The following is a 22,623-nucleotide window of genomic DNA, read 5'->3' as shown; positions in this document are numbered from 1 at the left end:
CAAAAGCTATAGTTAAATTGCCTCCAGCTGTGGTGGCAGGTTGCTGATCAAAACAAAACAAAAGAGAAACCTATAGGCAGACCCCCACTGTAGAAATTTTACCTATAACAAAAGTGATGTTGAATTTAATAATACAGATGAGATCATCATTAGATGGTGCCAAGGTATTAGATCATGTATATAGAGAAATATTACAAAAGGATACTAGCTTTTATCAGCATAAAACACTCAATTATAGATGGAGCAAACCTATGTAAAGGATTATATCTGGATAACATTTTAAAACTCTTTCAAAAAATAATAAGAAGACAACTATTCTAATGGAAAAAATTGACAAAACAGTCTATTTTGGTTATTTCTGGTAGTAATTTTCTATGAAGTCATTTCAAATACTGAATTAGCAGAAATGGAACCACCATTCATATTGGGTATACAGAGTTAGTTTTCTACAAGTCTCTAGTCAGAACATTTTCTTCTACCTATCAATACACTGCCTGTTTAATGTGTTTCTGTTTAAAGGTATCATATATATATATTATTGATTTGTTAGCATTGAAGTCACAGCCAACAGCATTATAATTCATGTCTGAACAAAGCTTGTCAAACACACATATTTCTTCTAAGGCACATCCCAGACTTCTCAGGCGTTGGAAGGCTAGATAACACTTTGGCATTGTGACTGGGAGCCACTTTAGCCAGGGAAATCACCAACAAAAAACATAAAAATATAAAAAAATGTGACACTAAATAGACCACAAAAATAGTACTTGTTTATAATCTGAGAACTAAGACAAGAAGTGTTGCTGTGTAACCTCAGCTGGGAAAATAAATGTTCTGACTCAAATTTTCACCACTCTGTGCATATCCATGAATGACACCCCAAATGTTGATTTTCAGTTTCCAAATAAACCATAGTGAGTAAGTGACTTTGCAAACAGGGAATCTGTAAATCATGAGGACAGGCATTGTGTGTACAGACAATTCAGTGGCTATTAAACAAAAAAGATGATGTTCAACCTCATAATTAACCAGGTTAATCTAATATAAAATTATCATTTGGCCCAAGACACTGGCAAAAATTTTCAGTTCTGATAATATTATGTTCTAGAAAGAGGCACGGAAAATGATAATTCACTCATTGCTGCAGGACTCTTGAATCCCTCAGCCTCTGTGGAGAGCAATCTGGCCATTCCTGGTGACAAGGGAGGTGGCCACCTGCAATTCACCCCAGAACTATGTCCTGGGTGGATGCTTACCATCAGGAACAGGAGGGTGTGGGACAGAGGCCCACTGTGAGATGGTCTGTATTAGTGACAAGAGGTAACCCATGTCTGTAGGCAGTAAATTTGTAATTAAAAGCAGCACTGGTATACAGATTTGAACATTAAGTATTAGATAAAATGACCACGTCCTATGTGGAATTTTACATTGAAAAATACTCCTCTCCAACACCCGCCAAAAATCTAGTTACATGCTATAAACAGAGACCTACATATACAGGATGTAAAACGTGATTTTGTTTGAGTTTTTGGTTTTTTAAGTAGAACAAGATAGTAAAATAAATTCATGGCAAATGAAAATGAAAAGAAAGTAGGTATAGTTATTTATTCAAAACTGAATTCAAGGCAAAAAGTATTTAAAAGAATTGTACCATGTACAGCCAGAGGAATGAGAAGTTGTGCACCATTTGTATATAACGTGTCAAAATGTATTCTACTGTCATATATAACTAATTAGAACAATTTTAAATGAAAAAATAATACAACAAAAATAAGGAAGCAATAAAACCTTTAAAAAGCCCAAATAACTGTTTGGTGGCAGGGAAATGCAGCCAGAATGGTGTTCAGAAGAAACTTTATAGTCTTAAATACATTTACATGTTGAGATCCCTTATTCAAAGTACTTACCACTGAAGTGTTTCAGACTTTGAAAGATTTTTTGGATTTTGGAATGTTTGCCTAGACTTTATAGGTTGAGCCTATCTAATTTGAAAATTAAAAAATGCTCTAAATTCTTAAACTTTTTGAGTACTGACATGAGGCTCGAAGAGTTTTGGATCTTATTTCAGATTTTGAATTTTCACATTAGATATGTTTGACCTGAATTTGAACATAAAAAATTACTAATAAATATTACTTTTACAAGATGATAGAATGATATAAAAATCACTTGGACCACCATCCAAGAGAGTAGCTAAACTTAAAGAGACTGACCACCTGAAATGTTAGCAAATATGTGCAGGGACCAGAGCTTTCAATGCTGTTGGTAGAAGCACATAGTGTGGTATGAGGACTTTAAGTAGAGATCTAAGAATTTCTTTAAAAATCATGCACATAACCCAATAATTCTATGCCTAGGTAACATTAGAAGAAATGAAAACACATGTCCACAAAAATCTTGTAAGAGAATATCCATAGCAGCTGTATTCAATAGCCAAGTCTGTAATGTGCTTAGGTGTTCATCCATGGGAGGATGGATAAACCCACTGGTAAGTTTACAAGATGGAAACTACTTGGCAATGAACAGCAATAACCCACTGCCACACCTACAGTGTAGATAAATCTCAAAAACATCATGCTAAGTGAAGGAAGCAGGCTTATACAGCTATGGGCTGCAAGCATTCATTTCTGTAAGTTTGAGAATAGGTAAAACTCATCCATGAAGAAAAAAAAATAAACAATATGGTGGGTGCATGGAAAGGGGAGTGACTGGGAAGTTCTATTGCTGAACTTTCTAGCATGCCAATGTTCTGTACTGGGATAGGGGTTTACTGTAGAGGCCTGTAAGCTCTTATTGGTGATATTGAAAACTGTATATTACATTGTATGTAAACTTGAACTAAACAAGTAGAAATGGGAATAGGAAACAAATATAAAACTCCTTAATGATATCTATCCTGAACTATTTTAGGGTAAGTGTAAAATAATTGCAACATGTTGTGAAATGAATGAGAAATAAGATGGACTGATGGTATGGATGGAGGAGTAGGTGAAAAAGAGAAGCAAGAAAGCTAGCAGAATAAAATGTAAATAAATGTTAGGACGTGTCTGGCAGGTACATGGATGTTCTCTATAAAATTCCTTCTGTTTTCCTATATTTGAAATATCTCATAATACATTATTAGGAAAATCACAATGTCTTAAAACATGCAGTGCTTCTTGATAGGAAAATTCAATTTAAATTTCGTGTTTTCACCAAATTTAAATAATATTCATTAAAATTCTAACCAAAACACCATCAGGATATTTCAGGGAAATTGGGGTGTTCTTTTAATGAGGTATAATAAGAAAACCCATAAATTATTTATAAATAATAAAAGAGTTTAATTTCTATATGACTAAGAAATAAGATAGGAATAATTATTTAAAATCATTAAGAAACAACATAAAGGGAAAATTGACAGAGAATACAATGAGGTAAGTGATAAATGCCAGCAATCAGTGACAAGAACTTCTCATTCGCAGGCTCCACCTCACCAATAATGGGGAAATGGAGAATAAAGCAGGTTAGATAACATTATTTCATCCTTCAAAATGGCAAAATTAATGAATTTGGAAATCAACTTATGGAAGATAAAGAGAACCATGTTTTCTTATGTTGTGGTGGGAAAGTAACCTGTGAACAGTTGTTGTCTGTATTAATTACAGTAGTTTCTCTTTATCTGTGAGAAATACATCCAGAGACTAGCTAAACTTATAAAGACTAACCACCACAAATATTGGCAAATATGTGCAGTGACCAGAACCATGATGTTATAGGTGGTATAGTACACAATGGTGGAAGGGCTTTAGGAAAAGGTCTAGGAATTTATTTTAAAATTATGCACATACATATACTGTGTACACATCCTCATTTGATACACCACTGATAGCACCACAAACTATATATTCTGTTTTTTCCTTTATACACATACTGTGATAAAGTTTATTTATAAATGGGCACAATAAAAGATTAACGATAATAACTAATAATAAAAAAGAACATAACAATATACTATAATAAAATTTATGTGAATGTGGTTTCTTGCTTTGTCTATATTTAAAAACTCACTTAAAAAAGACACACTTCTCTTTGGCAAATCTGAATCACCAATAACACTTCTCTTATGCCATGGGACTCTTACTGAGTAAAATCAGGTTACTTGAACATAAGCACTGTGACACCATGATATTCAATGCAATAATCAAGACAGCTAACTAAAGTGACTAATGGGTGGGTAGCATATATAGTGTGGATATGCTGGACAGAGGGATGATTCATACTCCAGGTGATGGAGCAGGACGGCATGAGATTTCATCATGCTTCTCAGAATGGCACATAGCTTAAAACTTATGAATTATTTCTGGGATTTTCCATTTCATATTTTCATACTGTAGCTGACTGAGGGTAATGAAACCTTAGAAAGCAAAGCTGTGGATAAGGACTACCATGTACAAAGGTGAACTGTGTGGGCTGGGGCTGGGGCTCAGCAGTAGAGCGCTTGCCTAGCACAGGCAAGGCCCTGGGTTCGATCCTCAGCACCACATAATAATAAATAAATAAATTAAAGATATTGTGTCCAACTACAACTAAAGAATAAATATTAAAAAAAGGTGAATAGTGTGCCTTGGTATGTTTTACTCTTCAGAATCTGTCCTAGAGAAATTCATTCTTAGGTCCCAAGGCACATGGCTAGGGAAATCAGTGTAGCACTGTTGGTGCGCACATTGGAAATGCCAATCACAACAGGAATGGTCACATGCTGTATGCACAAGTTCAGAAAGAGGGAAAGAGATTACCAGGGAAAGTTAAAATATACTGACATGAAAATATATCTAAATACATACTGCTAACTATGTATATCATTTATTTACTAAAGCAAAAATAAATAAGAAGATATATTTCTCCAGGTACATTTATATACGATATTCCCCCCAACACACACACACAAAAACCCACCTTGGTCTGGTTCACTCTGACAAGGGAAGAAGCTTTTGCCATACCACAAATGCCCAAATTATTTACATGAATGTGCTGATTTAACCCAGAATTTAAAATGAGAAGGAAATTAACATAAAAATGGTGTGAAGTATTTTATACAAATATTTAATTATATAAATGTGTAATGTATCATGTCTATGAAAATATTTCACACTTATATAATAAATTATATATAAATTGTAAGAGTATATATTTATAATAGTATTTGTTATTTTTATTTATTTTGCAATGCTAGGGATTGAACCCACAGCCTCACATGTGCTAGGCAAGTACTGTATACTAAGCTACATCCCTAGTCCCTACTATATATTTATAATATAATAATAAATAAAATATAATCATCATAAAATATATAAGACATAAATTACAGAAAAAGCAATAACTTCTGAAGGATCTATGCTTTCCCCAAAGCCCATCAGTATGTGCTTGATGCAACTTCTCTGGCTAATCATCCTTTGTAGGAATAATCATTAAGGATTTGTTCCAGCACTATACTTCAGCAGAGACCTTCTCAAGTAGGCTGCCCGCACTCCCAACATTGCCCCACAGCACACCACCCTGTGGAGGCCCCAGGGAAACAGAAACCAGCACAGACTGAGCAGTTTATCAACAACACAGTGTTCATGCCACTGCTCAGAATGGCTGAGCAGTGTGGCTGCTTCCCATGTGGCTGCATGGGAAATGAAGGAGACTGAGTCTTTCCTTTTCTCAAAAACTGACAATAAAATAAGTAATTCTCCCTGTACATAATGACAGCATTTGCAGTTCAGAGGAGAACTCCTAATCCAGTGGCAATGGGTCTTCCATTGTGTTGGAAGAAAGAGGCCCAAGTCCAAAGCCAGATTAAGTCAGCAGCTGGCTAAGGGGATGGGACCCTGGCTGTGTGCCTCAGCCTCTTCATTTATAAGGTGGGCTTGAGACCCTGGCAGTAGAGAGTGGCCTACTCTTTATAAACTCCATCTGCAGGGGCTGGGCATGTAGCTTAGTAGTAGAGATGCTGCTATGTGCAATGCCCTGGGATGTATCACCACCACTGAAAAAAAAAAATTAAAAAAAATAGAATTATAAACTGCAGACAGTTGGGGCTGGGATTTCACAGTAAGAACTGCCTCCCTGCTTGCAAACACCTTTGTATACCAGGCTCCTCCTGGAGGTCCTGGCAATCTGGTGTGTATGTTTATATCCCATCTAGTTGTCCTGAAAGATCAAGACCCTGAAAGCAATTAACAATTTTTATTATTATGACATTTTTTTCCTGTAAAAGTTTCCCAAACCTAAACAAGCACATTGCCATTCTTGTGTAATGACCAGCCAAATTCTAGCAATTTCAGGAAAGACAGGAGTCTGTTGGATTTAAAACCTAGATTCTTACATAATCTAAACTCTCAGAGCATCAGAAAATGGTTTGAGGAAAACAGATACTTACTGGAAATGATGATTTGGTCCATGATTTGGACCTAAATGGATAAAGCAAAAAGCTAGTTTATTAATACTTCATGATCCAGAGTACAACTGCAGGAATGGTCACATGCTGTATGCACAAGTTCAGAAAGAAGGAAAGAGATTACCAGGGAAATTTAAAATACACTGACATGAAAAGATATCTAAATACATACTGCTTTCAAGTCATGCTGATGGTAAACAAGGTGGGCACCCATGGGTTGTTTTGTGGCCAGTTGTCCTCATGCCTTGGGCTCTGCTTGGCTCATGAGGGCACCCCTTGATGTCAGAAATCATTAAAACAAAAACAACAACAACAAAAACAACGTCAAAAGAAGGGGTGTTTCTATTTATATGAATACTTTGGGGGCTATTTCAGGAATTGCTGCTGTTCCATCTCTCTCCTCATCTAAACATCACACACAAAACTTGTTTTACTAATTGTGTACAATGGTGTGGTCTTGGAAGACAGGCCTGGGGCATTCATAGTGTGGGACCTTCCCACAACCGGGACTAAAGGAATACATTCTTTCTTGCCATTTAATTCCTTCACCCCATGTAACAAGCACTCTGTCTTCTTGCCCCAGCTGGGCCAGGTGTGCATGGGGCAGGGAGGTGCATGCAGTTTTACAAAACCTTGGCAGACTCTGGCAAGTGAGCTGAGACCCGTGTGACAGAATCCAACACTCACCTGGCCATCTGCAGTGTGGCCAGCCTCCCCATAGACACCTGAACTGCTAAAATGTGGTCTTTACACTGAATGATCCAGTTCACCTTGGGTGTCTGGGATTCTTTTCTGGGCTCCATGTTTGTAGACCACTCCATCTGTGTCTATTTTCTGTTATTACTAGAAAATGGGTAATAGGTTAAGCCAGGACTGTGCTTAATGGGGAAGTCTTTGGGGAATGGTTTTATTGACTTCCTCTCATGTTGATTTGTGTATTTCATTTTCAAATAGCGAACCAATCTCTTGCTTGGTGGCTGTGAGCATTCCTATCCATGAATCAACATGCCTTTGCTGACCCAACTCACTGAGCCGAACATAGAAGACTCCAATGGTGATAATGATCTTCACCCCATTGGTGGTCACACACTGGTAGTAGCTAGTGTCTCTTGTGTCCAGGTCTTAGATTCACAGTTGAGAGTCATATTCCATCTTTTAGATGATAATCTGCCTTGGCTCTTGCACGACAGGGGCATTATTCTTCAGCCACCACATGTTGGGAGGTGGGTTTCCTGCCACCTTTCAGTGCAGATTTGCTGTCTGGCCCTGGACAATGGTGTTTTGTTGACTGGATCTAGAAAAATTAGAAAGTAACCTGCCAAGAAGAGGGGTTATGAAAAAGCAAACATCAGTGGGAGGTGGAAGAAAGTGACCCTGGGGGCTCCTACTTGAACTACTTGTAAGGGAAGGTTTCCATTTTTGCTTACACATACACATACAGTGGATTCCAGGTCTTGGAATTAATTACATTACATTCCACAATGTTGCACTGAATACCAAGTTAGGTAATAGGAGCTGTTGCTACTGGGAAAACACAGGGTCAGATTCCTGGGATTCTCTGGCCACATTTTTGTCAATCAATTGATACAAAACTACATTTGTTTCTGTTTAAAGATTCCTTTCTTAATACAGATTGTTGATTCATTCATACTGAAATCAAGGACAACATCCTGCAACTTGTGTGCAAATGAGGCTTCTCTAACATATATATTTCCTCTTGGAGGGACATGGAAGCTTGATTGTGCTTTTGCACAGTACATAGCACTTCAGCACTATGCCTGGGGGTCCTTTAAGCAGCAAAATTACCAACACAAAGTAATTAGGGTGAGAAAAGAAAACATGTTCGCAGCATGAGAACATTGGCCCTCTGGGGACACAATTCTTAAGAGCTGTGTGCAATTCCCATGATATCCCACCCTTTGTGCCCTATTCTGGGGTCCTTGCACACCTTGCTGTGGTGCTCTATAAACTCTAGCAAGAAGTATGAGTCATAGTCCTTTTCCCCGAGTTCCTGCAGGGAAGGGGTGTCTAGGCCAGGCTGCTATGTTAAGCTTCACTCTCTGACAAACTCACAAATCAATTCAGCAAAATAGCAAGATACAAAATTGACACCCATAAATTAATTGTATCTATCTTATTATTTAATATTTAAAATAAGTTGTTAGATATATAATAAGAAGAGTTTGTTAATAGTATAATTATTTCATTTTCCATGTGAAGAAAGTGATTTGAAAAAAGCTAAGGGATTGTCTAGGTCAGCATCAGCTGAAGACATTGCTCTTTTCTCTTCACTGAATTTCCTCCCAGGGCTACCCATGCTCCCTTGAATGGTTCTCATTGTTTTATGACAATATAGATTGTTTTCTACTTGGATGAAGCCCAAAATTGATATGTCCAAAAATGATCTCCATAACTCACTTTAGATTTTTTACTCAAATTAGTGCCTTCCCCATATCTATCCCTGTGTCTTGGTGAACAGTTTTTAAGTTGGGTTAACTTTAGGATTGAAAGGGTAAAGTTTCTAAGCTGCAAAGCCTGAGTTAAAAAGTAAAGGACTAGGTATTGTAAAGTTTCTGAACTGCACACAGAACCTGAAATTCCTGAGGCAGTTAAGACAATGCCCCACTGACCATTTAGTTGTTTAATAACCTAGGACCCTGTGTAGCTTGGCACGTAGGCATTCAGGGCCCAAACCAATCAGTTTGAATGTGTACTCCGCTTAGGAGTGACCAATCACCCCCGCTTGACCTGTTCCCGCCAATGAATGTGCTAATCATGTATGAGAGTTGTTGTTCAATTTTCCCGCACCTCATGATGATTTGTTCTGATGTATGCAAAGCCCCCGCCCTCCCCAAAAAGTGTACTTAAGCACTGCTTAACCTCTGCTCTGGGCTCTGGGCTGCTCTCCCTTCTTGAGTGAGCACGGAACCCCAGCATGCTGGATTGGATCCTCAATAAATCCCCTTTTGCTGATTGCATGAGCCAGTCTCTTGGTGGTCTCTTCCTCTGACGTTTGCGGGACCCTTACAGGATATCTCTTGCCCTAAACTCCCCTAGAATTTCAATTGCTATTCTGATATTTCACTATAAGTATGGTGTTTTATTTTTGCAATGTGTTGTGCTAACTGCCACTGCTTTGATTCTTTCCCATTTTTTAAACTATAAAAAGGCAAGGCTGTGAGACTAAAATATGAGGCTGTAACTAAGAATAGAGGACATTGGTCATCAGCAAATGAGAAAGAAAGTTTAAAATTAAAATATAGGTAGCTGTCTTATAATAGTGCTTTAGTCATCTCTATCTCCCAGGTATTTGAAGTAGCCCTTCCTGTATAGAGAAGGCACTGTTACTGAAACATGGTACCTCACATGCTGTGCTACTCAGCCTCCTCATCTCTTCTGTGTAATCATCTAACCAGAATCCCACATTATTGATTAATTTTGCAATGGGCTTGGATGTTTGGCTAATGAAAAGCAGATTAGGAAAAAATGAAACTATTTATTTTATTCTCTTTGTCTGTTTCTGCTAAGGAACACCCATTGCTACTCTTAACAAAAAAATCTTGCCTTGATAGTCAAGAAATAATTTAATCATTTGGAGATTGATACATAATTATTTGGGGTTTTTTCTTAGTCAATTTGTGGTTTCCTTAGAATTCTTGACCAGGCCACAAACCCTTTTTCTCTGTGAATCCCCTAAACTTTTCTGATATTCTTTGCTCTGGAAAGTTTTGGTCTCCTAACTATATTCAGAAAACAAATTCTGTGCTCCAAGTAATTGATGTCACTCCACAGTCTGACCATGAAAGAGCATTTTGTTCTTAAGAATCTGAAATAGTGGCCAGTCGGGATATGTGGAGGAGGGACAGAGACCCTTGTGGGTTGTGAGGTTGCCCCTGGCGGCGGCGGTGGCAAGAAAAGGGACTCACTGGGGACTGCGGGCTCAGCACTACCATTATCAAGGATCTTGGAGAAATTCATTCAAGGCTTTTGGATTACAGATCAGTTATTCAAGGTGAAACTCGTTATTATTTTGTAAAATAATTTGAAGAAAAACTTGGTCTTTGCTAAGACCACGTTTTTCTTCAAATTATTAATGTGGTCTTTGCTGACGAATGTGTGTTCTTGAAAATTGGAAGAATATAATCCATGAAACAAATGAACATACTCTTCCCAAATGCAGACAAATGATGCAGGACAACTTGAAAGAAGTTCTCCAGAGATTGCAAGCATCTAATGACTCCGTCTGTAGACTCTAGCAGAGGGAACAGGAATGAAGAAAGATGTTATCATGACCACTTAATAGCTACTGAGAAACAGCATCAACTCCAGTGGGAGGATTTCATGAAAGAACAACCCCACAGTCAGGCTGAGGTGGATGAAAAACACAGAAGAACCATGGAGAGGCTTAAAGAGCAATATGCTCAGATGGAGAAGGGACTAGCAAAATTCTCAACTTTTTAAGAACTTGAATCACAACATTGACAAATGAAGGAGAAGATATTGATTCCTCCACAAAATACTCCCACCAAAATTTAGCCTCTGCTTCAAGCTTAGAATACCTTCAGTGGCACTTTACAGAGGCACGCAGAGAAACTGCAGCTGGAGCCTGACTGAATGGCCAATAGAAGAGTGTGATACCATTCCTGTTTTAAGTGCCTAAATATGATCATTTGAATGGGGAAGAAAAGGGGGAAAATGGGATGAATTTACCCTTTGTCAGAATTTGATTTGTTTTCTGATCAAATTCTGATTAGCTGAGAGAACTATAACTACAGACTTCTTAGAAAGATAATTCAACTCATTCTCATAGAGAGTTGATGTTAATTACTGTAGCTTAAAGGCAGGTAGTGAGAGACATAAGGTTGCGTAAAGTGTCATTCCATGAGTAATGTAAACAAACAGCTGGCCTTGGAACAAAGATCACATTTAAAAGAGGGAATGATCAAAGCATTGTCTCCACTATGACAAAGATAGCTGCAGTGTTGCTGGCAATGCCTGTTGGGAAAGATCAGATTTTGCAGTGCAGCAGAGTGCCCTGCATTTCCCTGGAGGACAAGACGCATGTGTGTTAAGCTTTGTGGCCTTACAGCTCTTAGTATTTTCATCTTTTGAAACATGCTTAGGAGGAAAAGCTTACCAAACATATATTTTGGCTTTTAGCTTTTTTCCAAGAACCACAATCTTGCCCATAGTATTTACCTCATTTTTGTGTCTGTTTTTCTGTGGATAAGCTTTATAAGATAAATAACGTCTATACGTGTTCAACTGTTTAATGAATAATCAGCAAATTCTGCCAAGGAGTCCCTCTGGAACCATATAAGCATTTTGGCTCTGAATGAACCAGAAGTGTTTGTCCATGTGGCAAATGATCCATGTTAAATGTGAATTCTTTTTAATGTTCACGTCTGTTCTCATAAGCAGGTGTATTATGATGAAATGTACCAATTTTGTCATCACTGTGATTCTTAAAATTCTGCATTTAGAAATTAAGTTGAAGAACTAAGTTGGTTTTGTTTGCCATACACCAAGCAAAAGTAAATGCAATAATTTCAAGAGATTTATGGAAAATGAATTTGAGGTATGGCCAAATCTTTGTAATAGTTTTCATTGCTTTTAAGTCAAGAAAGGTACAAGAAAGAAAATATCTAACTCTCTCATCTTATCTCAGTGTTGTGACTGCAGAAAATTGACAATGCTTGACTGTGTAAATTTACTACTTACTGTCAAAGCTTCATTCTTGGCTGCATGTTGAAAATGTGATTAAAGTTAGTACAGGAGATGAAAAAGAAAAGAATCTGAAATAGAAAATTGTTTTGGAAACTCTACATTGAGCAATTTTTTGAAAATTGAAAAAACTAGATTTTTCTAGGTGTTATAAACCACTATACACCAAAATTTGATTAATTCTTTTAGTATAAACCACATGGAAACTTCAAATATCCAGCAATAAATGTGGATTGAATTTTTCTCTGTTAGTATTCAAACAATGATTTTTATCCTCTATATATCTTAAAAAAATGAAAGTTATATTTCTATTCCCCAATCTAGAAAATGTTATTTTCACAGTGAACAATTTCTATTAAAACATATTAAAAATCATAATAAATATTTCTCAACAATTCTAATGACTATTAGAATAACCACTTTTTTGTTTTGCATTTGTCATGCTACATTAAAGCATATAAAAATAACTTTATCAGCTACATAGAAACTAAAGATGGTTTGAAATGCAATCAATTTTACCTTAGACTAAAAGAAAAGAAAACACTACTCTTAATCCATATTTAAGTAAATAATGAACTTTACAATATATGGAAAGCATGTTTATCAAGATAGCTAATGCTTATATAAGTTTTCATAAGAACTATAAAGAGGGGAGATATTGCAGTTGTTAGTTTTGTCTACATTGCTATCAACATTAGAAAGCATATTTTATATTATATTACATTTGGGGGAACTTGGGTAAATTTGTTAGCAGTCTGTCCTTTAGGAGACAGACTATTCTGTGTTTTTATGAATATCACTGGTTATACTATGAATTGGCTATACTATTCTGACACCACAGACTGTATTTTTTCTGAAGAATGAGATGTACATCCTACATATCCCCCTAAATAATATATTTTAAAGCACTATTTTATATTTAGAAAAATCAGTATATTTAAGGATGTTTGTGATTATAGCTTAAAAATTAAGATTGAAGACTCAAATAAGAAATGTTAAATAGAATCATAATTATACTCTTAGTGATTATTGTAATTAAATTCACTCTGTGTTTTACTTGTGAATTACTTGACATTGAGACAACACTGATGAAATTTCTACTGCTCTGAAAGATTGAGAACAAATTAATTTTTAAAAATCTACTGGCAATTTAATATGCACATTAATTGATATTTAACTTTATGCACTGAAATTGTTTCCTGAAAAATTAATTACCTTCTCCTCCATATGGGTTAATTATGATGTAATACAATTTGAAATTGAAAGTGTAAATGGTTTTGATGTAATTATATTGTAATAATTAATAATGTAGGTAAGTAAAGACAACCATGATCAAAGAATATTTTTTGCAAAGATTATTGGAATATTTTTAGCACATTTTGTAGAGGGATGTATGGGTATGTAAGTAAAAGATGAAAGTGTTTTTAATAAGAAAAGTTACCAGTGGGATTCCTGTGCAGACTCTACAAAAAATTTAACAACATTCTCAATATTTGCTTAATACAATGAGTACAATATTTATTAGTGGACAGATTATCAGTTTAGCCTGTGAGTATCAATTATTAGCAGAAAAAGTAAAAAAAAATATTTTATAAAATGCATCATGCACAAAAATTGAAACATGTAGAGGGACATCTATTATTTTCCTTTCAGTGATAGAGGTGTTTTAATATTTTAAATGCTTTCAGTTTAAAAAAAAATATTTTCTTTTCTGTGTTAGTTGGAAAACTTCAGTTTTGACAAAATACAATGGTGACCCTTCTTTTAAAAAGTCTATTTCATTCTATCTTTAATAGACAATTTCTTGCAATTTAATTAACCTCAAGTAACTTGAGGGATAACTCCAAAAATTGTAGAAACACTATGAATCACAGTTGGCTAATTACAGTAATTTTCAATAATTTTTCTTCTTTAATATCTATGCAGAACAAAGATTTGACTTTCAGACATTGAGATGTGTTAATTAATTTAAATTTATTTAATTCCCATTTTAGAAAATTTATTTCTGATGATCCATCAATAAATTTATAAATAATTTATAAATAAATTTATAAGTAATTTATAAATAATAATAATAAATTTATAAATAATCATTTTTATTCCTGTTTTGGTGTTTTGCACAATTATATTCTCAAGAACTTTTTATACTCTATGCTTTATTCTGTTGATCTCCTTACTGCTTTTATGAGATCTCCTTTTTATCCTCTCTTTTTAGCTTCCATATGAGAGATATTTGATTTCCTGAGTCCCTTAGTATAATGTTCTTCAGTTTCATCCATTTACCAGAAAATGACATAATTTCATTCTTCTTTCTGGCTGATTAAAACTCCTTTGTGAATAGACACCACATTTTCTTTATTCATGTCTATTGATGGGCACCTGAACTGCTTTCATAGCTCAACTATTGTGAATTGTCTTGCTATAAACATTGGTATGTATATATCACTGTAGTATGTTGCTTTTAGTTCTTTTGTATAAATATGTAAGGGTGGGATAGCTAGGTTTTATGTTTGTATCATATGTGGTCTTTTGAGGAATCTCGATACTGCTTTCCAAATTAGTCCTACTAATTTACAGTCTACCAAGAGTGTACCTTTTCCCACATATCCTAGACAGCATTTATTATTATTTCTATTCTGGATTGACATTCTAATTGGAGTGAGGTAAACTCTCAGTATAATTTTGATTTGCATTTCACAGTTTGCTAGGAATGTTGAACAGTTTTTCATACATTTTCTAGCCACTTGTATTTCTTTCTCTCTTTTCTTTTTTCTTTCTTTCTTGATAAATATCCATATAGTTAATTTGGCTGCTTATTTATTAGGTTATTTGTTTTTCTGGTGTTAAGGTTTTGAGTCCTTTATATATTCTCCACATAAATATCCCATCAGAGGAGGAGTTGCCAAAGATTTTCTCCCATTTGTATATTCTCTGAACATTCTTGTTTCTTTTGCTGTGAAGCAGATTTTTAATTAGATGCCATCCCACTTATTGATTCTTGGTTTTATTTCTTGAACTTTAGAAGTCTTGTTAAGGAATTCAATACTTGCACTAATATATTGGAGAATTGACTCTTAAGGTGTGAGATTTTTGTTTTTGTTTTTGTTCCTAGCAATTAGAGTGTTAACTCCTAGATCTTTGATTCACTTTGAATTGACTTTTGTGTAAGGTGAAAGATTGGGATCTAGTTTCCTTCTCCTATGGGTTTTCCCAGCACAATTTGTTAAAAAGGCTCTCTTTTCACCCACTTAATATTTTTGGCATCTTTGTCAAGGATCAGATGAGTGTATCTAGGTGGATTTATCTATCTGTTTTCTATTCCATTTCATGACTGTTTTCATGCCAATACCATGTTGTCTTTGTATAGTATAATATAGCATAATAATGTATAATTTCATATCAGTTATTGTGACTCCCGAGCATTACTCTTACTGCTTAGAATTGCTTTGGCTATTCTAGTTCTTTTATTTTGCCATATGAAATTTAAGATTGGTCTTTTATATTTCTGTGAAGAATAGCTGTGGAATTTTGATGGGCATTATGATAAATCTGTATATAGCTTTTGGGAACATGCCATTTTGACAATATTAATTCTGCCAATCCAAGAACATGGGAAGTATTGCCATATTCTAAGGTCTCCTTCAATTTGTTTTCTTCAGTGATAATATTCACTGCACAGTTCTTTCACCTTCTTTGTTAGATTTATTCCAAGGATTTTAGGTTTTTGAGTCTATTGTGAATGGAGTTGTTTTCCTGATTTCTTTCTCAGCAGAATCATTATTGAAGTATAGAAAAGCTATTGATTTTTCTATGTTAATCTTGTTTACTGAAACTTTTATCTAAATCCACCTAGATACAGTATTCTGGTGGTGTTTGTTGAGTCTTTGAAGTATAGTATTATGTAATAAACAAACAGAAATAACTTGACTACTGCTTTTCCTATTGGTGTTCCTTTAATTTCCTTCTCTTGCCTGATTGCTCTGCTAGAGTTTCAAGAACAATATTGAATAAGAAAGGTGAGAGTGGATACACTTGTCTTGTTCTTGATTTTAGAGAAAATGTTTTACGTTTTTCTCCACTCACTATGATGATAGATTTTGGTTTGTCATATATAGACTTTATGATATTGAGGGGAGTTTACATTGTATACATCAAAATATCAGTAGCTATAGTAGAATTTTAATCCATTATTCCACATATAAAATGAAGGAATGTAACGATTAATGAACAAATAAAGTTGATTATTAGAAATTTTATTATTAAATTGATACATTATGAAAGTTTGCCTAGGGCTTTTCTAGCACAATCTTATAGGAGAAGAGTCAGATCATGAACAATTATCTTTCACCTAAAACATTTTTTCTAATTAGGGTTTAACCTAGCAATCTCTAATAAAAGTGTAAAATATAGAAATATTGAATGCTTTAGATCTAGGCCTAAATGTAAAATTGGCAAATATATAAAATTAATCATGGAAATTTTAAGGTCAGGCAACAGCAGCAACAAAAAGGAGGCAAATCTAAAGAGGCTGCTGAATGAGGCTTTATTGAGATTCCACTCCCAGGTGGAACTCTATCAGAACGGAAAGGAAGAGGGTTTGAGGAGAAACCGCATAGGGGCTCTACTGGACTGGACTTTTATGGGGCTTACAACAGGAAGGGAAGAGACTGGGACAGGAAAAGGGGTTTTTAGAGTTCCTTATCCCACTGAAGTTGGTTGGGGGAACTGGCTGAGATCCAGGATTGGCCAGGAGACCCTGCTGATTGACAGGCAGTTCCCTTGGTGCCTGATTGATGTTTCTTTTGCACGTGGGAGCTGCTTGGTACTTTGTACCTAAGTCACCACCACTGACCTGACAGAAATAATTCTCCAAGTTTCCATATATTCAGAAGGAAATTATAATTTATCTAAGGTCTCATATTTCATTAACAGAAAATCACTTTAGATTCAATTACTATTAAAGCTTTGAATGTGATAACGAAAAATGGCAAAGGAATTTACCCTACCATAGTCAGTGGTCAGTGACCATCCTGTATAAATATCATTCAGATGGCTTTCCAATTTTTAATGGTATTTTTAGAAATATTTTGTAATGTATGTAAACGATTTCAGATATTTGCATAAGAACATCAATGTTACCTATTTTATATTACTTATTAATAATACTGTTTATTTTTTATAATTTATAATATAGAATATAAAATGTTTTATAATTGTTTATATGTTTATGTTTAGTATAAGTGTGTTCTTATTCACACCTCTGTTTATTTCAGAACCTCAGTAATTTGTGCCTCCACCAAAGAGAAAAACGTGAATATTTTTATTCACCTCTGCTACATGTATTCCTATTGGGAACAAGTTATTTGTTATGTTACTTAAAACTTTATTGTTAGAAAAGTCCCAGTCCTAAAATAATTTTAAATACTCAACAATAAAGTTTAGGTTTTCAATGGAGTTTTACAAAATGTGATTCAACTACCTGGCCTTGAAAATATGGCTAGGGTTGTTTTTCTGATGCCTAAACAAACTACTGTGATGCCCTCTACTCCAGTGCATCCTTGAGTCACTCTGGATGCTTTGATTAACACACACTGCAACAATTTATTTCTGGCAGTGAGCTGAATGGAATACATCCTGCATTCTGAACTGCTTTCTGTGTACTTTGAATTGTAATTCAAGGCATTGAGATCAGGCTCTAAATTGCTGGATATTTTAGCCCCTAGTTTTCTGTTAAATTTTTAGTCCCCTTTGTTCTGTCATGGTGGAAATTTCCCTGAGATAAGGTGACTCCATGTGTGTGATTTGGGTGTTAGAAAGATGGCAGTATGCATCTTTCTCCCTTTCTTAGAGAAATCATGAAAATATGCCTTCCCATACATTAAGCAGGACTTGAGAGCATGCCAGTGCTGTTGCAAGCTCCAGTGAAACTCTCATTCCCAAGGGAAAATATAGGAAAAGGAACTAGATATAATTTTCTTCCAGTTTTTATATGTTTGCTTGTCTAATGAGAGGTAAAACTAAGCACCCCAATATATTCACTCCATGCTCCAAATCCCTTAAGAGTGTTAATCTCCTTTCATAGTTAAACATTTAGTATTTACTTGTCTTCAAATAAACAGAGACTACAGAAAGCAGTGGGTAGTGAGTTTAGTAAAGAACGCTGGTACTTTGCAAAAGAAGAGAGATTAATACTGTTCTTGCTGAAATATGTATGTGATATACCCAGAAAAATTCACAAATGGATCATGAGGGACGCACAGCTGACATAGAATATGAAAATTTCTTTAATTAAATATCATACTGATGAAAACAACCCAAAATGCAGAATCCTGAATTACTCCAAATAGAAATCTAAAAATATGTAAATATATTTTCCTAAATAAAAGTAATTTAATTTTAGTTCAATTCAAAATTACTCTGGGCAGCATTAGATAAATTATAATTCAACATTATAATATTAAATTATTAAAAAGATGTTTATTATGAAAAAATCAAATATAATAAAATCAATATAATCAAGCATCTAGATTGAATGTCTAAGTTTGCAAGTTATGCAATGCTCATAAAACTAATTAAGTGATACTCAAGTTGCAGTAAAAAAAAGTAAGATAAAAATTCAGAATATAGGCCATTTTACAAGACAAAAATTTCTACTTTCTTACATAAGAAATGAAAAGGAAAATATAGGTAGATTTAATGAAACTAATCTCAAAACTTGATTTTTCTATATGTGGCATAAAACAAATATTTTAAAATAATGTAAGACCATCAGGGACATGTGGATACTGACTTGAAATTTGTTTATAATTCTGCAGTTTTTATTGTTTTATGCATGGAATTGGAATTGCAGTTAAGTTTTGTTAAAGTGCCACTATTTTGTACTGAAATTATTATGGATGAAATGCTATGCTATTTGAAATGTACCTCAAAAATAATTTGAAAGGACTGGAAAATATGGTTAAATAATATTAGCTATAAGTTGATAATTGCCCAGGCGAGTCCATTATACTATTCTCTATATTTATGAATACAATTGAATTTTTGGCGATAAAAAGATAAAAGAGTGTCTTGAAGCTAATTCTTATGAAACCAGCATTTCCATTAGGCTCCATATTCAAATTTTACTCCACTCTCCTTCTTATACATAATGGTAGATAACTGACCTGGTGTGTCAATCAGCTTTCCACTGTTTTAGCATATGCTTGTGATAAATCAAAAAAAAAAAAAAAGGAAGGTACACAGATATGGAGGCTTCAGCCTATGGTTCATTGGATCATTGGTTTGGAACCTGGGTCAAAATAGCTTATCATGATGGGGAGTGCATGGCTGAGGAAGCTGCTCACCTCATAGTGGCTAGAAGCAGAGAGAGGAAGCAGATGGGTTCCCCTTCACAACATAAAGCACAGTGACCTAACTTTCTTCCACTAAGCACCACTTCTTAAAAGTTCCACCACCTCTCAATAGCAGCACAGTATTGCAAATAACCTTTAACACATAGGCCTTCAGGTATACTTATCAAAAATGTAGCATGACATATGAGCCTGAATTAAGAGTATTGATAAAGATAACCTTAGCTAATAAGGAGTTTGAGATGTATTTAAAATATAATATAATTTTGTATAGTTGAATATACAGGGATGTATATAATAGATATATAATAGATAAGAGCATAGATCAGGTTTTGTTATAATAAATATGGAGTAATTTAGGTGATTAAGAAACCAGGCTCTGAAGTCTTCTTTGCTAATTTTCTGCATTTATAAAATCTACTAAAGTTCCTGAACTTCAAATACCTCACCATAAAAAATGGTAGTAGGAGTACTTGCTTCAAAGGAATATTGTGAATATTTAACAATTCATGATAGCATTTACTCATAGGAAATATGTATCAACAAATAATACCTACATGTTCTAAGTATGTTATTAACATGAAATAATTAATTATTAATCACAAAACCACCCTTTGAGATAAGAATTTTATTATCAGGTTTTTTTTTTTTCAGTGTCCATATTTCAAAAATTTATTTATCTCAAACTGTGCATAATGGAGTAAAAACTTAAGTTGAAAATGTACCTGTTATAAGGATGGTATTAGTTCAAATATATACATGGATTCTCGGCAGACTGATTCAAATAATACAGAGCCGAATCTTTTAAAATACAACTACGGAAAATAAAGAGGGGAGGAACCTTAAAATATCACAATAAATTTACAGAAATATTACAAACCATAAGAAAATATTTCAAACACAGTAATTTCATTTTTTTATCTGAACAAAATGGAAAGGTGGGATTGAACAAAAGCTATTATAAATTACCAACGATGTCAACCTGCATGGCCATTTTTTTTTTTTTTTTTTTTGCTTTTAACAGTAAGTTAAAAAATTTAGTACAATCTAAAACTTTTGCCCTTTCAACAAGACCACAGGGATGGTTTTGCCAGTACTTGTTCTATTTTTTTCCTTTTGTACAATTTTAAACTATTAAAATGTCCAAATCTGAATAATTTTCTTCATTCCACGTTTGCAACTGTCCTAAATTTCAGCTGCAGAATCAAAATTCACCAAGAAGCCTCTCCTTGAAAAATATTGGCAAATTCTCAGCTTATAAACAATGGACATTTTGATTGCCATGTTTATCTCGATAAATACTGTACAAAAGTTGCTTGCAAATATTAAAACTTTTTTTTCGTCGCTTGGAGACTAGCTCTAAATATTATTGGTAAAGACTTTTGCAAACTTCCTGCAAAGCTCCTACCGTACCACTAGAACTTTTAAAAAGTTTTGCGTAGTTTTCTTTCCTCCAGATCTATACAAGGTCCAATCCCCCCCCACCCCCCCACCCCCGGTTTTCTCTGTACAAAAATAGTCCCCCAAAAAGAAGTCCAGGATCTCTCATAAAAGTTTTCTTGTCAGCATCGCGGTTTTTGCGTGAGTTTGGATGGGATTGGTGTTCTCTTTTGCAGCTGTCATTTGCTGTGGGTGAAGAGATTTTTTTTTTTTCTTTTGAGCGTACCAGGTTATTCTCCATACTGTTTCTAACTCTCCTTTTTTGCACCCCTCCCATTTCCCTTGTTTTTCTTTGAAAGTTTCTCCCCTTTCCAGTTTGCTGTCCAGCCCTCACATGTGCGAGAGGGGCAGTGTGCAGTTAATGGCTGTGCCGGGCACCGGGCCGCTCTGGTAGTGCTGGGACGTGTGAAGTCGGCTGGGGGCGGCGGGCTCCGGCACCTCGGCGCCGGGGAGGTACATGCTGATCATGTCCCGGAGGTCCCCGGCCTGGCAGGGCGCCCTGGAGTGGGAGGAAGAGGTAACCTCAGGGGGGCTAGAACTGGCCTCGGACTTGACCACCGAGCCCATGGAGCCAAGCGCCATGCCAGGGGTGCCCTGCTGCGAGTAGGACATACTGTAGGTGGGCGAGCCGTTCATGTAGGTCTGCGAGCTGGTCATGGAGTTGTACCGCAGAGCGCTCACGTCGTAGCGGTGCATGGGCTGCATCTGCGCGGCGCCGTGCGCGTTGAGGCCCGGGTGCTGGGGATAGCCCAGCTGGTCCTGCATCATGCTGTAGCTGCCGTTGCTCCAGCCGTTCATGTGCGCGTAACTGTCCATGCGCTGATTCACGCCCGCGCCCAGGCCGGCGCCCACCCCAACCCCGCTCGCCATGCTGTTGCCGCCGGGGGCCAACAGCCCGCCAGGCAGCGTGTACTTATCCTTCTTCATGAGCGTCTTGGTTTTCCGCCGGGGCCGGTATTTATAATCCGGGTGCTCCTTCATGTGCAGCGCTCGCAGTCGCTTGGCCTCGTCGATGAACGGCCGCTTCTCCGTCTCCGACAAAAGTTTCCACTCCGCGCCCAGGCGCTTGCTGATCTCCGAGTTGTGCATCTTGGGGTTCTCCTGGGCCATCTTGCGCCGCTGCCCGCGGGACCACACCATGAAGGCGTTCATGGGCCGCTTAACGCGGTCCGGGCTGTTCTTCTGGTTGCCGCCCACCGCCGCCGCGGTGGAGTTGCAGCCGCAGCCGCCGCCCCCCGAAGTTTGCTGCGGGCCCGGCGGCTTCAGCTCCGTCTCCATCATGTTGTACATGCGGGCGCTGTGCGCGGGCCCGGCCCGCCGGCGGCCCTATTATCAGGTTTTAAAGATGAGGAAACAAAGGCACGATATTACATAAATTGTTCAATATAATCCATCCAATGATTAGCTGAGTTGGGATACTCTTTTCTGCTTGTCTCTAGAATCTGTGATCTTTAACCAAGTATATGGAATGCAGAAAATTGTCAAATACTAATTGGTTAATAAAAGTTTTGAGAACTGTGGTTGTAGCTCAGTGGTAAAGTGTTTGCCTAGCATGAGTGTGGAACTGTGTTCGATCTTCAGCATCACATAAAAATAAATAAAGCTGTAAAATTTAAAAATAAATAAACTAAGTAAAGCTATTTATTTCTACAACCAAAAAATGAAGAATAGTAGCACTTGTTGCCT

General features: G+C 36.0%; 1 protein-coding gene and 1 pseudogene across 1 annotated transcript; one reads left to right on the top strand and one right to left on the bottom strand.

Annotated features, from left to right (window-relative positions):
- Positions 1-4,270: 4,270 nt before the first annotated feature.
- LOC124076903 (biogenesis of lysosome-related organelles complex 1 subunit 5-like) lies at positions 4,271-11,048 on the top strand (annotated as a pseudogene).
- A 9,965-nt stretch (positions 11,049-21,013) lies between these two features.
- LOC124076904 (transcription factor SOX-2-like) lies at positions 21,014-22,233 on the bottom strand. Its single transcript, XM_046420973.2, has one exon. It carries the CDS (start codon positions 22,225-22,227, stop codon positions 21,268-21,270), a length of 960 nt encoding a protein of 319 aa, XP_046276929.1. The 5' UTR covers positions 22,228-22,233; the 3' UTR covers positions 21,014-21,267.
- Between the last annotated feature and the right edge of the window lie 390 nt (positions 22,234-22,623).

The sequence above is a fragment of the Marmota monax genome, unplaced genomic scaffold (genome assembly GCF_021218885.2).
Source record: "Marmota monax isolate L192 unplaced genomic scaffold, Marmota_monax_Labrador192_F-V1.1 WCK01_AAM20220418_F8-fsc01370, whole genome shotgun sequence".
NCBI lineage: Eukaryota > Metazoa > Chordata > Mammalia > Rodentia > Sciuridae > Marmota > Marmota monax.
The sequence above is the reverse complement of the archived record's forward strand: the minus strand, read 5'-3'. Positions and strand labels throughout refer to the sequence as shown.

Bases quoted from the DNA above. Each gene is read 5' to 3' on its own strand.
- LOC124076904 (XM_046420973.2), bottom strand. From the start codon at position 22,227: ATGTACAACATGATGGAGACGGAGCTGAAGCCGCCGGGCCCGCAGCAA.